The 16,266-nt window shown below is 58.8% G+C and overlaps 1 protein-coding gene across 5 annotated transcripts in view; it reads left to right on the top strand.

Annotated features, from left to right (window-relative positions):
* The window catches only part of LOC140386477 (rho GTPase-activating protein 32-like), a 310,038-nt gene that overhangs the window by 161,331 nt on the left and 132,441 nt on the right, over positions 1 to 16,266 (top strand). For all 5 annotated transcript variants that reach the window (XM_072468852.1, XM_072468850.1, XM_072468853.1 and 2 more), the window contains one exon: positions 13,968 to 14,112. In XM_072468852.1, coding sequence (XP_072324953.1) covers positions 13,968 to 14,112 — 145 coding nt within the window. The remainder of the gene's footprint in view (positions 1 to 13,967; positions 14,113 to 16,266) is intronic.

Genomic DNA, 16,266 nt, shown 5'->3' with positions numbered 1-16,266 from the left:
CTCTCTATCACACAATTCCACACTCACCATCTCTCCATCAAGAATTCCACTCTCACCATCTCTCCATCAAGGATTCCACTCTCACCATCTCTCCATCGAGAATTCCACGCTCACCATCTCTCCATCACAGAATTCCACGCTCACCATCTCTCTATCACAGAATTCCACTCTTTCATTCCCTCTGTCTCTGATTATCAGTGTTTTATGTGTGGGACTTCCGATGACACCATGGTGTGCGTGGTCACACACAGGGCAGCTCCTGCTTGAAGGCATAGAAAAGAGCTCTTTTTACCCAAAATAGGGTGCAACTTCGACAGAAAGGTGTTGTTGAAAGTCGGAGGAGATGTTCCCCCTAGGAGTGGTATGTCTGCTGGTTACCAAACCCGGCAGAAGAAGGTGAAAAACCTGGCCAAGGAGTTGGAAGGGACCTGTGGCACAGAAGCCACTGGAAAGATGGCGGAGGGGGACGGGTCAGTACAAGTAGCAAAGCCCCAGATGGGGCAGTTGATGGCCTTCATCAATGAAGAGATCCGCCAGCAGAGGAAGGAGATGCGGGAGGACTGGTCGAAGGCCATCGAAGGGGCTGTGGCACCCCTGAAGGGCTCGATGGAGAGGGTGGAGAAATGCTTGGAGATGCAGGGGTCGCAGATCCCAGAGATTGAGAGGGTGATGTCGGACCACAGCGATCGGGTGGTGGCATTGGAGGCGGAGGTGGGGCTCTTAGGAGACCTTTGCAAGACATTGAGAGCAAAGGTGGAGGAGCAGGAAAATAGTCTGAGAAGGCAGAACCTGCTGATATTGGGCCTGCCTGAAGGAGTGGAAGGTGTGAGTGCCACGAGGTATGTTTCAAGGTTGTTGGCGGGGCTGGTGGTAGAAGGGCTGCTGGTTAAAGCTCCTGATGTGGAAAGAGGACACAAGTCTCTGTGGCAGAAGCCTTGAGCGGGGGAGCCACTGCAGGCGATGATCATGAGGCTCCAGATGTTTGTGGAGAAAGAGAAGAATTTGCAGTGGGCCAAGGAGAAATGCAACTGTGAATGGGAGGGGAACAAGGTCCGAATATATCAAGACATTGGAGTCGAGTTGGCGAAACGGCGTGCAAGGTGACGCGATGAGGTGAGGTGGGAGAAGGAGCATGGTCAGGGGCAGAGAAATCTTGGATGGGCCTGGTATAGGGTGAAAATAACGGGGCTGGAGCCAAAAGGGGAGGATGGCAGACGGTAGAGCTGGGATGGCGGGCAAATTTAGGGGGGATGCCATTTACGGTAGCGAGGGATAGGTTTAGGTATTTGGGGATTCAGGTAGCGAGGGAATGGATGGGACTCCATAAGTGGAACTTAACAAAGCTGATGGAGGACGCCATGGTGGATCTTAAGAATTGGGATACGCTGCACTAAACGTTGGTGGGGAGGGTCCAAGTGGTGAAGATGAACATTCTACCAAGGTTCCTGTTCATTTTCCAGACACTCCCGATCTTTATACCGAAGGCCTTTTGTTCGGAAACTGAACACAATTATTTTGGACTTTGTATGGGCAGGGAAGGTGCCACGGGTTAAGAGGACCTTGTTACAGAGGCAGAAGCAGCAGGGAGGGTTGGCGTTGCCGAACCTGTTACATTACTATTGGGCAGCGAATGTGGAGAAGGTGAGGCGATGGTGGGAAGGAGAGGGGGTAGAGTGGGTTAGGATGGAGGAGGAATCCTATAAGGATTCCAGTTTAAGGGCAATGGTAATGGCAGTGTTGCCAATGGCGCCGAGCAGATACTCAGGCAGCCCGGAGGTGCAGCCCACGGTAAAGATTTGGAACCAGTTGAGGAGGCACTTTAGTAAGAGGGGATGTCGGTGTTAATGCCGTTGTGTGAGAATCACGGGTTTGAGCCGGTGGGGATAGATGGCACGTATAGGAAATGGAACGAACTGAGGCTGGTTAAGGTGAAGAAATTGTATCCGGAAGAAGGGTTTGACAGTGCAGATGAATTGAAGGAGAGAGCAGAGCTCCCGAGAGGAAGTGAGTTTAGGTACCTGCAGGTAAGGGACTTTGCGCGGAAGGTTTGGAAAGAAGTTCCCCAGGTTGCCGAGATACGCCCTGCTGGAGCGACTGTTGCTTCTGGATGTGGAAGGGAAGGGCAGGATCACAGACATATACGGGTGGCTGGGAGAACAGGGAGGTGAGCGGGTGGTGACGATTAAGGAGAAGTGGGAAGGGGAGCTGGGAAGGGAGATAAACTGGGGAGTATGGAGTGAGGCACTACGAAGGGTAAATGCGACCTCCTCGTACCCAAGGATGAGCCTGATACAGTTCAAGGTCATACACAGGGTGCATTTGACGTGGGCAAGAATCAGTGAGTTCTTTCAAGTGGTGGCAGACGAGTGTGAGAAGTGTGGGTGAGGACCAGCGAATCACGCGCACATATGTTCTGGGGCTGCGAAATGTTGGAGAGATTCTGGGCGGGAGTGTTGCGCCGCTAGCAAACATAGTGAGGGGGAGGTTAAGGTGGACCCTTTGGTGGCAATATTTAGGGTCTTTCTATTTTTTAATAACCTTTATTGTCACAAGTAGGCTTACATTAAAACTGCAATGAAGTTACTGTGAAAATCCCCGAGTCGCCACATTCCGGCGCCTGTTTGGGTACAGAGGGAGAATTCAGATTGTCCAAATGACCTAACTGCACGTCTTTCGGGACTTGTGGGAGGAAACCAGAGCACCCTGAGGAAACCCATGCAGACAGAGGGAGAACGTGCAGACTCCACACAGACAGTGACCCCAGCCGGGAATCGAACCTGGGACTTTGGCGTTGTGAAGCAACTGTATATCGGAGAAGCTGGAGCTGATGGAGGCGGGGGTGGGGGGAAGGCCGATATTGTGGCTTTCGACTCTCTGATTGCCCAGCGACTAATTTTATTGGAGTGGCAGTCAGCAATGCCACTGGGGTAGCAGCCTGGCTGGGTGAACAACACCACCAGGAGTAGCGGCCTGGCTGGGTGAACAACGCCACCAGGTGTAGCGGCCTAGCTGAGTGAGCAATGCCACTGGGGTAGCAGCCTGGCTGGGTGAGCAATGCCACTGGGGTAGCAGCCTGGCTGGGTGAGCAATGCCACTGGGGTAGCAGCCTGGCTGGGTGAGTAATGCCACCGGGGTAGCGGCCTGGCTGGGTGAGCAACGCCAACGGGGGTAGCGGCCAAGCTGGGTGAGCAATGTCACTGGGGTAGCAGCCTGGCTGGGTGAGCAATGTCACTGGGGGTAGCAGCCTGGCTGGGTGAGCAATGTCACCGGGGGTAGCGGACTGGCTGGGTGAGCAATGCCACTGGGGGTAGCAGCCTGGCTGGGTGAGCAATGTCACCGGGGGTAGCGGCCTGGCTGGGTGAGCAACACCACTGGGGTAGCGGCCTGGCTGGGTGAGCAACGCCACTGGGGTAGCGGCCTGGCTGGGTGAGCAATGTCACCGGGGGTAGCAGCCTGGCTGGGTGAGCAATGTCACCGGGGGTAGCGGCCTGGCTGGGTGAGCAACGCCACTGGGGTAGCGGCCTGGCTGGGTGAGCAATGTCACCGGGGGTAGCAGCCTGGCTGGGTGAGCAATGTCACTGAGGTAGCGGCCTGGCTGGGTGAGCAATGCGACTAGGGAAGCGGCCTGGCTGGGTGAGCAATGTCACCGGGGGTAGCGGCCTGCCTGGGTGAGCAATGCCACTGGGGTAGCGGCCTGGTTGGGTGAGCAATGTCACCGGGGGTAGCAGCCTGGCTGGGTGAGCAATGGCACCGGGGGTAGCAGCCTGGCTGGGTGAGCAATGACACCAGGGGTAGCAGCCAGGCTGGGTGAGCAATGTCACCGGGGGTAGCAGCCTGGCTGGGTGAGCAATGGCACCGGGGGTAGCAGCCTGGCTGGGTGAGCAATGGCACCGGGGGTAGCAGCCTGGCTGAGTGAGCAATGGCACCGGGGGTAGCAGCCTGGCTGAGTGAGCAATGCCACCAGGGGTAGCAGCCAGGCTGGGTGAGCAATGCCACCGGGGTAGCAGCCAGGCTGGGTGAGCAATGCCACCGGGGGTAGCAGCCTGGCTGAGTGAGCAATGCCACTGGGGTAGCAGCTAGGCTGGGTGAGCAATGCCACCGGGGTAGCAGCCTGGCTGAGTGAGCAACGCCACTGGGGTAGCAGCCAGGCTGGGTGAGCAATGCCACCGGCGGTAGCAGCCTGGCTGGGTGAGCAATGCCTCTGGGGTAGCAGCCAGACTGGGTGAGCAATGCCACCGGGGGTAGCGGCCTGGCTGGGTGAGCAATGCCACCGGGGGTAGTGGCCTGGCTGGGTGAGCAATGCCACCGGTGTAGCAGCCTGGCTGAGTGAGCAACGCCACTGGGGTAGCCGCCTGGCTGGGTGAGCAATGCCACTGGGGTAGCAGCCAGGCTGGGTGAGCAATGCCACCGGCGTTAGCAGCCTGGCTGGGTGAGCAATGCCCCTGGGGTAGCAGCCAGGCTGGGTGAGCATTGCCACCGGGGGTAGCAGCCTGGCTGGGTGAGCAATGCCACCGGGGGTAGCAGCCAGGCTGGGTGAGCAATGCCACCGGGGGTAGCGGCCTGGCTGGGGGAGCAATGCTACTGGGTTAGCGGCCTGGCTGGGTGAGCACTGCCACCGGGGGTAGCGGCCTGGCTGGGTGAGCAATGTCACTGGGGTAGCAGCCTGGCTGGGTGAGCAATGTCACTGGGGTAGCAGCCTTGCTGGGTGAGCAATGCCACTGGTGGTAGCAGCCTGGCTGGGTGAGCAATGTCACCGGGGGTAGCAGCCTGGCTGGGTGAGCAATGCCACTGGTGGTAGCAGCCTGGCTGGGTGAGCAATGTCACCGGGGGTAGCAGCCTGGCTGGGTGATCAATGCCACTGGGGGTAGCAGCCTGGCTGGGTGAGCAATGCCACTGTGGTAGCAGCCTGGCTGGGTGAGCAACGCCACCGGGGGTAGCAGCCAGGCTGGGTGAGCAATGTCACTCTGGGTAGCAGCCTGGCTGGGTGAGCAATGTCACTGGGGGTAGCAGCCTGGCTGGGTGAGCAACACCACCGGGGGTAGCAGCCAGGCTGGGTGAGCAATGTCACTGGGGTAGCAGCCTGGCTGGGTGAGCAACGCCACCGGGGGTAGCAGCCAGGCTGGGTGAGCAATGTCACTGGGTGTAGCAGCCTGGCTGGGTGAGCAAATTCACCGTGGGTAGCCACCTGGCCGGGCGAGCAATGCCACCAGGGGCAGCGGCCTGGCTGGGTGAGCAACGCCACCGGGGGTAGCGGCATGGCTGGAAGAGCAATATCACCGGGGGTAGCAGCCTGGCTGGGTGAGGAATGCCACCGGGGTAGCACCTGTTTGGGTGAGCAACACCACCGGGGGTAGCGGCCTGGCTGGGTGAGCAATGTCACTGGGGTAGCAGCCTGGCTGGGTGAGCAATGTCACCGGGAGTAGCAGCCTGGCTGGGTGAGCAATGTCACCGGGGGTAGCAACCTGGCTGGGTGAGCAACACCACTGGGGGTAGCAGCCTGGCTGGTTGAGCAATGCTATTGGGGTAGCAGCCTGGCTCCGTGAGCAATATCACCGGGGGTAGCAGCCTGGCTGGGTGAGCAATGTCACCGGGAGTAGCAGCCTGGCTGGGTGAGCAACGCCACTGGGGGTAGCAGCCTGGCTGGGTGAGCAATGTCACCGGGGGTAGCAGCCTGGCTGGGTGAGCAATGTCACTGGGGTAGCGGCCTGGCTGGGTGAGCAATGTCACCGGGAGTAGTGGCCTGGCTGGGTGAGCAACGCCACTGGGGGTAGCAGCCTGGCTGAGTGAGCAATGTCACCGGGAGTAGCTGCCTGGCTGGGTGAGCAATGTCACCGGAAGTAGCGGCCTGGCTGGGTGAGCAATGTCACCGGGAGTAGCAGCCTGGCTGGGTGAGCAATGTCACCGGGAGTAGCGGCCTGGTTGGGTGAGCAATGTCACCGGGGGTAGCGGCCTGGCTGGGTGAGCAATGTCACCGGGGGTAGCGGCCTGGCTGGGTGAGCAATGTTACCGGGGGTAGCAGCCTGGCTGGGCGAGCAATGTCACCGGGGGTAGCAGCCTGGCTGGGTGAGCAATGTCACCGGGGGTGGCAGCCTGGCTGGGTGAGCAATCTCACCGGGGGTAGCAGCCTGGCTGGGTGAGCAATGTCACCGGGGGTAGCAGCCTGGCTGGGTGAGCAATGTCACCGGGGGTAGCAGCCTGGCTGGGTGAGCAATGTCACCGGGAGTAGCAGCCTGGCTGGGTGAGCAATGTTACCGGGGGTAGCAGCCTGGCTGGGTGAGCAATGTCACCGGGGGTAGCAGCCTGGCTGGGTGAGCAATGTTACCGGGGGTAGCAGCCTGGCTGGGGGAGCAATGCTACCGGGGGTAGCGGCCTGGCTGGGTGAGCATCGCCACCGGGGGTAGCAGCCTGGCTGGGTGAGCAACACCACCGGGGGTAGCAGCCTGGCTGGGTGAGCAATGTCAGCGGGGGTAGCAGCCTGGCAGGGTGAGCAATGTCAGCGGGGGGAGCAGCCTGGCTGGGTGAGCAATGCCACTGGGGTAGCAGCCTGGCTGGGTGAGCAATGTCACTGGGGTAGCAGCCTGGCTGGGTGAGCAATGTCACTGGGGTAGCAGCCTGGCTGGGTGAGCAATGTCACCGGGGGTAGCAGCCTGGCTGGGTGAGCAATGTCACTGGGGTAGCAGCCTGGCTGGGTGAGCAATGTCACCGGGGGTGCAGCCTGGCTGGGTGATCAATGCCACTGTGGTAGTTGCCTGGCTGGATGAGCAACGCCACCGGGGGTAGCAGCCTGGCTGGGTGAGCAATGTCACCGGGGGTGCAGCCTGGCTGGGTGATCAATGCCACTGTGGTAGTTGCCTGGCTGGGTGAGCAATGTCACTGGGGGTAGCAGCCTGGCTGGGTGGGCAACGCCACTGGGGGTAGCAGCCTGGCTGGGTGAGCGATGCCACTGTGGTAGTTGCCTGGCTGGGTGAGCAACGCCACCGGGGGTAGCAGCCAGGCTGGGGGAGCAATGTCACTGGGGGTAGCAGCCTGGCTGGGTGAGCAACGCCACCGGGGGTAGCAGCCTGGCTGGGGGAGCAATGCCACCGGGGGTAGCAGCCAGGCTGGGTGAGCAATGTCACTGGGGGTAGCAGCCTGGCTGGGTGAGCAACGCCACCGGGGGTAGCAGCCAGGCTGGGTGAGCAATGTCACTGGGTGTAGCAGCCTGGCTGGGTGAGCAAATTCACCGTGGGTAGCGGCCTGGCTGGGTGAGCAATGTCACTGGGGTAGCAGCCTGGCTGGGTGAGCAATGTCACCGGGAGTAGCAGCCTGGCTGGGTGAGCAATGTCACCGGGGGTAGCAGCCTGGCTGGGTGAGCAACACCACTGGGGGTAGCAGCCTGGCTGGTTGAGCAATGCTATTGGGGTAGCAGCCTGGCTCCATGAGCAATATCACCGGGGGTAGCAGCCTGGCTGGGTGAGCAATGTCACCGGGAGTAGCAGCCTGGCTGGGTGAGCAACGCCACTGGGGGTAGCAGCCTGGCTGGGTGAGCAATGTCACCGGGGGTAGCAGCCTGGCTGGGTGAGCAATGTCACTGGGGTAGCGGCCTGGCTGGGTGAGCAATGTCACCGGGAGTAGTGGCCTGGCTGGGTGAGCAACGCCACTGGGGGTAGCAGCCTGGCTGGGTGAGCAATGTCACCGGGAGTAGCTGCCTGGCTGGGTGAGCAATGTCACCGGAAGTAGCGGCCTGGCTGGGTGAGCAATGTCACCGGGAGTAGCTGCCTGGCTGGGTGAGCAATGTCACCGGGAGTAGCGGCCTGGCTGGGTGAGCAATGTCACCGGGGATAGCGGCCTGGCTGGGTGAGCAATGTCACCGGGGGTAGCGGCCTGGCTGGGTGAGCAATGTCACCGGGGGTAGCAGCCTGGCTGGGTGAGCAATGTCACCGGGAGTAGCAGCCTGGCTGGGTGAGCAATGTTACCGGGGGTAGCAGCCTGGCTGGGCGAGCAATGTCACCGGGAGTAGCTGCCTGGCTGGGTGAGCAATGTCACCGGGAGTAGCTGCCTGGCTGGGTGAGCAATGTCACCGGAAGTAGCGGCCTGGCTTGGTGAGCAATGTCACCGGGAGTAGCGGCCTGGCTGGGTGAGCAATGTCACCGGAAGTAGCTGCCTGGCTGGGTGAGCAATGTCACCGGGAGTAGCGGCCTGGCTGGGTGAGCAATGTCACCGGGAGTAGCTGCCTGGCTGGGTGAGCAATGTCACTGGGAGTAGCAGCCTGGCTGGGTGAGCAATGTCACCGGGGGTAGCAGCCTGGCTGGGTGAGCAATGTCACCGGGAGTAGCGGCCTGGCTGGGTGAGCAATGTCACCGGGGGTAGCGGCCTGGCTGGGTGAGCAATGTCACCGGGGGTAGCGGCCTGGCTGGGTGAGCAATGTCACCGGGGGTAGCAGCCTGGCTGGGTGAGCAATGTCACCGGGAGTAGCAGCCTGGCTGGGTGAGCAATGTTACCGGGGGTAGCAGCCTGGCTGGGCGAGCAATGTCACCGGGAGTAGCAGCCTGGCTGGGTGAGCAATGTCACCGGGGGTAGCAGCCTGGCTGGGTGAGCAATGTCACCGGGGGTAGCAGCCTGGCTGGGTGAGCAATGTCACTGGGGTAGCGGCCTGGCGGGGTGAGCAATGTCACCGGGAGTAGTGGCCTGGCTGGGTGAGCAACGCCACTGGGGGTAGCAGCCTGGCTGGGTGAGCAATGTCACCGGGAATAGCTGCCTGGCTGGGTGAGCAATGTCACCGGGAGTAGCTGCCTGGCTGGGTGAGCAATGTCACCGGAAGTAGCGGCCTGGCTGGGTGAGCAATGTCACCGGGGATAGCAGCCTGGCTGGGTGAGCAATGTCGCCGGGGGTAGCAGCCTGGCTGGGTGAGCAATGTCACCGGGAGTAGCAGCCTGGCTGGGTGAGCAATGTTACCGGGGGTAGCAGCCTGGCTGGGTGAGCAATGTCACCGGGGGTAGCAGCCTGGCTGGGTGAGCAATGTCACCGGGAGTAGCAGCCTGGCTGGTTGAGCAGTGTTACCGGGGGTAGCAGCCTGGCTGGGTGAGCAATGTCACCGGGGCTAGCAGCCTGACTGGGTTAGCAATGCCACCGGGGGTAGCAGCCTGGCTGGGTGAGCAATGTCACCGGAAGTAGCGGCCTGGCTGGGTGAGCAATGTCACCGGGAGTAGCAGCCTGGCTGGGTGAGCAATGTCACCGGGAGTAGCGGCCTGGCTGGGTGTGCAATGTCACCGGGGGTAGGGGCCTGGCTGGGTGAGCAATGTCACCGGGGGTAGCGGCCTGGCTGGGTGAGCAATGTCACCGGGGGTAGCAGCCTGGCTGGGTGAGCAATGTCACCGGGAGTAGCAGCCTGGCTGGTTGAGCAATGTTACCGGGGGTAGCAGCCTGGCTGGGCGAGCAATGTCACCGGGAGTAGCAGCCTGGCTGGGTGAGCAATGTCACCGGGGGTAGCAGCCTGGCTGGGTGAGCAATGTCACCGGGGGTAGCAGCCTGGCTGGGTGAGCAATGTCACCGGGGGTAGCAGCCTGGCTGGGTGAGCAATGTCACCGGGGGTAGCAGCCTGGCTGGGTGAGCAATGTCACCGGGAGTAGCAGCCTGGCTGGGTGAGCAATGTTACCGGGGGTAGCAGCCTGGCTGGGTGAGCAATGTCACCGGGGGTAGCAGCCTGGCTGGGTGAGCAATGTCACCGGGAGTAGCAGCCTGGCTGGGTGAGCAATGTTACCGGGGGTAGCAGCCTGGCTGGGTGAGCAATGTTACCGGGGGTAGCAGCCTGGCTGGGTGAGCAATGTCACCGGGGGTAGCAGCCTGGCTGGGTTAGCAATGCCACCGGGGGTAGCAGCCTGGCTGGGTGAGCAATGTTACCGGGGGTAGCAGCCTGGCTGGGTGAGCAATGTCACCGGGAGTAGCGGCCTGGCTGGGTTAGCAACGCCACTGGGGGTAGCAGCCTGGCTGGGTTAGCAATGCCACTGAGGTAGCGGCCTGGCTGGGGGATTTGGATGAATTTCTTAGTCTGGAAAAGGTTAATTGCGAGTTAAGGGGTTCAGAGGGGGGGGTTTTGAGGCAAGGTAGGTAACCGTGTTGAGGAGTTGTTTGACGCGGGAGAGTGAGGGGGGGATATGGGAGAGGGGGTTAAAGGGGAAGCATTTGTACAAACTGTATAGTTGTGTGTTGCTTGTTTCCCGAATTGTTTAGGTGTTGTACATTTCATATACGTTTGTAATAAAATACATCTTTTAAAAAAGTGTTGTATCTGTAAAATCTCTGATATTTCGAACAGTGTACTGATCAAAGTTTAACCCAGATGCCTCTGTTAGCGAGATAACAAAGAACAACAGAAGTATAAAGTCAAACCAATTTTTTTCAACAAACAATGGGCGGGGTTCTCCAATAATGGGGCTATGTCTGCACGGCAGCGGAAAAAAGCTCGCAAATCATTCCGGACTTTCCTGAAGAAAGTCTGGAGCGATTCACTTACCTGGAAGGGGATAGCAGGGTCCCGGAGTGCCGTTACGGAGCCCTCCACTTCCGGTCGGGGGTCCGCGCGTACGCACTGTGGCAGCCTTCGGCAGCCGCCCCGCACGACATGGCCGACCCACACCGCGGACCGGCGCCAAGAAGATAGGCCCCCCCCCAGATCAGTGGCCCCCAATCGATAGCCTGGCCGCCCTGGAGGTTCCCCTCCGGTGAATGATCCTCTCGCCCCCCACCAGGGCGGCCGCAGACTGAGTCCGTAGCCGCCGCGCCGAGTGCCCTCCGGGTGGAACCATGAGAGAACCACGCTGGCGGGGACTCGGCGTGATTTGGAGAAATGAAATGAAATGAAAATTGCTTATTGTCACGAGTAGGCTACAATGAAGTTACTGTGAAAAGCCCCTAGTCGCCACATTCCGGCGCCTGTTCGGGGACGCTGGTATGGGAATTGAACCGTGCTGCTGGCCTGCTTTAAAAGCCGGCGATTCTTTCAATGGCCCCCGACCAGCGCTGGGCCGACTGCGCACACCTGATTGGGGGCAATTAATAATATAACATACGGCCATAATATAATATAGGGCCATTTCCCTGGCCCTACACTCATCCCTACAGCATCTCGAAAACAAGGGGCGGGATTCTCCGACCCTCCCGCCGGGTCGGAGAATCGCCGGGAGGCAGGCGTGAATCCCGCCCCCGCTGGTTGCCGAATTCTCCGGCACCGGATATTCGGCGGGGGGTGGGAATCGCGCCGCGCCGGTTGGCGTGCCCCCGGCGATTCTCCGGCCCGCGATGGGCCAAAGTTCCACTGCTGGAATGCCTGTCTCGCCGGCGAGAATCAAACCACCTCTCTTACCGGCGTGATAAGGCAGCGCGGGCAGGCTCCGGGGTCCTGGGGGGGGTGCGGGGCGATCTGGCCCCGGGGGGGGTGCCCCCACGGTGGCCTAGCCTGCGATCGGGGCCCACCAATCCGTGGGCGGGCCTGTGCCGTGGGGGCACTCTTTACCTTCCGCCTTCGCCATGGTCTTCACTATGGCGGAGGTGGAAGAGACCCCCTCCACTGCGCATTCGTGGGGATGCCGTGAGCGGCCGCTGACGCTCCCGCGCATGCGCCGCACGGCAAAGTCATTTCCACGCCAGCTGGCGGGGCACCAAAGGCGCCCCTCGAGGTGAGGGCTCGGCCCCTCAAGACGCGGAGAATTCCGCACCTTTGGGGCGGCACGATGCCGGACTGATTCGTGCTGTTTTTGGCGCCGGTCGGCGGACATCGCGCCGATTGCGGAGAATCCCGCCCAAGGACTCCTACATCAGACTCCTATTTATTGATTACAGCTCCGCCTTCAACACCATAATCCCAGCCAAGCTCATATCAAAGCTCCAAAACCGAGGACTTGGCTCCCCACACTGCAACTGGATCCTCGATTTTCTGACCAACAGACCACAATCAGTAAGAATGAACAACAACACCTCCTCCACAATAGTCCTCAACACCGGGGCCCCGCAAGGCTGCGTACTTAGCTCCCTACTCTACTCCCTGTACACACACGACTGCATGGCAAAACTTGGTTCCAACTCCATTTCCAAGTTTGCTGACGGTACGACCATAGTGGGCCGGATCTCGAATAACGACGAGTCCGAATACAGGAGGGAGATCGAGAACCTAGTGGAGTGGTGCAGCGACAACAATCTCTCCCTCAATGCCAACAAAACTAAAGAGCTGGTCATTGACTTCAGGAAGCAAAGTACTGTACACACCCCTGTCAGCATCAACGGGGCCGAGGTGGAGATGTTTAGCAGTTTCAAATTCCTAGGGGTGCACATCTCCAAAAATCTGTCCTGGTCCACCCACGTCGACGCTACCACCAAGAAAGCACAACAGCGCCTATACTTCCTCAGGAAACTAAGGAAATTCGGCATGTCCACATTAACCCTTACCAACTTTTACATAGAAAGCATCCTATCGGGCTGCATCACAGCCTGGTATGGCAACTGCTCGGCCCAGGACCGCAAGAAACTTCAGAGAGTCATGATCACCGCCCAGTCCATCACACAAACCTGCCTCCTTTCCATTGACTCCATCTACATCTCCCACTGCCTGGGGAAAGCGGGCAGCATAATCAAAGATCCCTCCCACCCGGCTTACTTACTCTTCCAACTTCTTCCATCAGGCAGGAGATACAGAAGTCTTGAGAACACACACGAACACACTCAAAAACAGCTTCTTCCCCACAGTCACGAGACTCCTAAATGACCCTCTTATGGACTGACCTCATTAACACTACACCCTGTATGCTTCATCCGATGCCAGTGCTTATGTAGTTACATTATATATGTTGTGTTGCCCTATTATGTATTTTCTTTTATTCCCTTTCTTCCCATGTACTTAATGATCTGTTGAGCTGCTCGCAGAAAAATACTTTTCACTGTACCTCGGTACACGTGACAATAAACAAATCCAATCCAATAATAATCGCTTATTGTCACAAGTAGGCTTCAATGAAGTTACTGTGAAAAGCCCCTAGTCGCCACATTCCGCCGCCTGTTTGGGGAGGCTGGAACAGGAATTGAACCCGCGCTGTTGGTCTTGTTCTGCGTTTCAAGCCAGCTGTCTTAGCCCACTGTGCTAAACTAGTCCCGGGGCCTGGAGAATCGCGGGGGCCTGGAGAATCGCGGGAGCGGCGTCAGGTCCAATTTCGGGATTGACGCCCATTCTCCGACCCTGCGCCGAGTGAGATTTTGGCACGGAGAATCCTGCCCAATATTTACCTTTAAACTAACCCAAACCCATATACTAAAGATTCCCAAGATTCTTTATGCTACCCGAATTGATGAACTTGGTTAAGCTGTGTGTCTGATCTATTGTTGCGAAGGTGGGTCTCACTGGTTCCTTCTGTCCTTCTCTGGTCAGTCTTCCGGATGGTCAAGATCACCTCTGCGTCAGGTCTTCGCTGGGGTGTGTTTGGGTGTTTACCTTTATCCCCCTTAGCGCCTATCTAGAAACTTGCTGGCATTCAGTTAATCAGGCCTCAGGAGGGGCTCCCAATACCCAATGGATTAGATGATGACCGCTTGACAGGATGTCGGAGCCCGGCCCCAGGTGTCCATCTCTGGTGGTGTTGTTCGCATGTAACCTGTTGCCATATATGATGAAGGCAGGAACTCTGGGTGGCAAATAGTCTGGCTCGATCCGGGCCACCCAAAACAAATTGGTGCATATCAATAGAATCAATGCTTGATTGACAGGGCAGTTCTCGACATGTTCTGGCAGTTTGCCTGCCTTTTGTGTATTTGACTTTGGTCAAGTCTGAATTCCCATCAGTCTGGCTGAGATTGACTGCAGTTTGATTCAAAATGTCCAATTCTTAATTTAAAATGTCCGATTTTATCGGGCCTAAAATCCAGGCCCTGCCAGGTTTACCACATCAGTAACCCTCTCTCTCTGATTATCAGTAACTCTCTTTTTCTCTCTCCCTGTCCCTCAGCCACATGTTTGACTCTGACCAGACACCTGATTTGGAGAGGGATGTTTATATGCAGGATATCCACTGTGTCAGCTCGCTCTGCAAACTCTACTTCCGTGAATTACCAAACCCACTACTCACTTACCAGCTCTACGAACACTTTGCAGTGAGTCTATGGCAGCTGGGTTCAGAGCAGTGTCCCAGTGAGGGGAGGGAGGGGTTGCAAGCAGATACCCCAGGGTGAGAGATGATCCAACAGTTAACCCAGTGGGGGGAGGGGGGGAATGCGTGCAGGTACCCCCAGTTTGAGGGGTGCTCTGTGCAGTTATCCCCAGTGTGAGGGGGGTCTGGACAGGTATGTGAGAGGTTTGGACAGGTATCTCAGTGTGAGGGGGGGGTCTGGACAGGTAAATCAGTGTGAGGGGGGGGGGCTGTCAGGACGCGTATCTCAGTATGAGGGGGGGTCAGGACAGGTATCTCAGTGTGAGGGGTCTGGACAGGTATCTCTGTGCGAGGGGGGATCTGGACAGGTATCTCAGTGTGAGGGGGGGGTGTCCGGACAGGTAACTGAGTGAGGGGGGGGTTCTGGACAGGTATCTCAGTGTGAGGGGGGGGGTGTCTGGACAGGTATCTCAGCGTGAGGGGGGGGGGTCTGGACAGGTATCTCAGTGTGAGGGGGGGGGTCTGGACAGGTATCTCAGCGTGAGGGGGGGTCTGGACGGGTATCTCTGTGCGAGGGGGGATCTGGACAGGTATCTCAGTGTGAGGGGGGGTGTCCGGACAGGTAACTGAGTGAGGGGGGGGGTTCTGGACAGGTATCTCAGTGTGAGGGGGGGGGTGTCTGGACAGGTATCTCAGCGTGAGGGGGGGGGGGTCTGGACAGGTATCTCAGTGTGAGGGGAGTGGGCCTGGACAGGTATCTCAGTCTGAGGGGGGGGTCTGGACAGGTATGTCAGTGTGAGGGGGGGGGGTTCAGGACGGGTATCTCAGTGTGAGGGGTCTGGACAGGTATCTCAGTGTGAGGGGTCTGGACAGGTATCTCAGTGTGAGCGGGGGTGGGGGGTCAAGAGGGTATCTCAGTCTGAGGGGGGGGTCTGGACAGGTATCTCAGTGTGAGGGGGGGGGGATCCGGACAGGTAACTCAGTGTGAGGGGATGGCCCGGACAGATATCTAAGTGTCAGGGGTCTGGACGGGTATCTCAGTGTGGGGGGTCCGGACAGGTATCTGAGTATGAGGGGGGTTGTGGCGTGGACAGGTATCTCAGTGTGAGGGAGGAGGGGTCTGGACAGGTATCTCAGTGTGAGGGGTCTGGACAGGTATCTCAGTCTGAGGAGTCTGGACTGGTACGTCAGTGTGAAGGGTCTGGACAGGTATCTCAGTGTGAGGGGGGGTCTGGACAGGTATCTCAGTGTGAGGGAGGAGGGGTCTGGACAGGTATCTCAGTGAGGGGGGGGGTCAGGATGGGTATCTCAGTGTGAGGGGGTGTCTGGACAGGTATCTCAGTGTGAGGGTTCTGGACAGGTATCTCAGCTTGAGGGGGAGTCTCGACAGGTATCTCAGTGTGAGGGGTCTGGACAGGTATCTCAGTGTGAGGTGTCCGGACAGGTATCTCAGTGTGAGGGGTCTGGACAGGTATCTCAGTGTGAGGGTGAGTCTGGACAGATATCTCAGTGTGAGGGGTCTGGGCAGGTATCTCAGTGTGAGGGGTCTGGACAGGTATCTCAGTGTGAGGGGTCAAGACAGGTACGTCAGTGTGAGGGGTCTGGACAGGCATCTCAGCTTGAGTGGGGGTCTGGACAGGTATCTCAGTGTGAGGGGTCTGGACAGGTATCTCAGTGTGAGGGGTCCGGACAGGTATCTCAGTCTGAGGGGTCTGGACAGGTATCTCAGTGTGAGGGTGAGTCTGGACAGATATCTCAGTGTGAGGGGTCTGGGCAGGTATCTCAGTGTGAGGGGTCTGGACAGGTATCTCAGTGTGAGGGGTCTGGACAGGTATCTCAGTGTGAGGGAGGGGGGGGGGTCCGGACAGGTAACTCAGTGTGAGGGCGGGGGGTTCTGGACAGGTATCTCAGTGTGAGGGGGGGGTGGGGGGTCAGGAGGGGTATCTCAGTGTGAAGGGGCGGTCTGGACAGTATCTCAGTGTGAGGGGTCTGGACAGGTATTTCAGTGTGAGGGGGGGGGTCTGGACAGGTATCTCAGTGTAGGGGGGTCTGAACAGGTATCTCAGTGTGAGGGGTGGGGGGATCCGGACGGGTAACTCAGTGTGAGGGGATGGTCCGGACAGATCTGGACAGGTATTTCAGTGTGAGGGGTGGTCTG

This window comes from Scyliorhinus torazame, chromosome 12 (assembly GCF_047496885.1).
Source record: "Scyliorhinus torazame isolate Kashiwa2021f chromosome 12, sScyTor2.1, whole genome shotgun sequence".
Lineage (NCBI taxonomy): Eukaryota > Metazoa > Chordata > Chondrichthyes > Carcharhiniformes > Scyliorhinidae > Scyliorhinus > Scyliorhinus torazame.
Note: the sequence above shows the minus strand (reverse complement) of the source record. Positions and strands in the feature narration are given on the sequence as shown.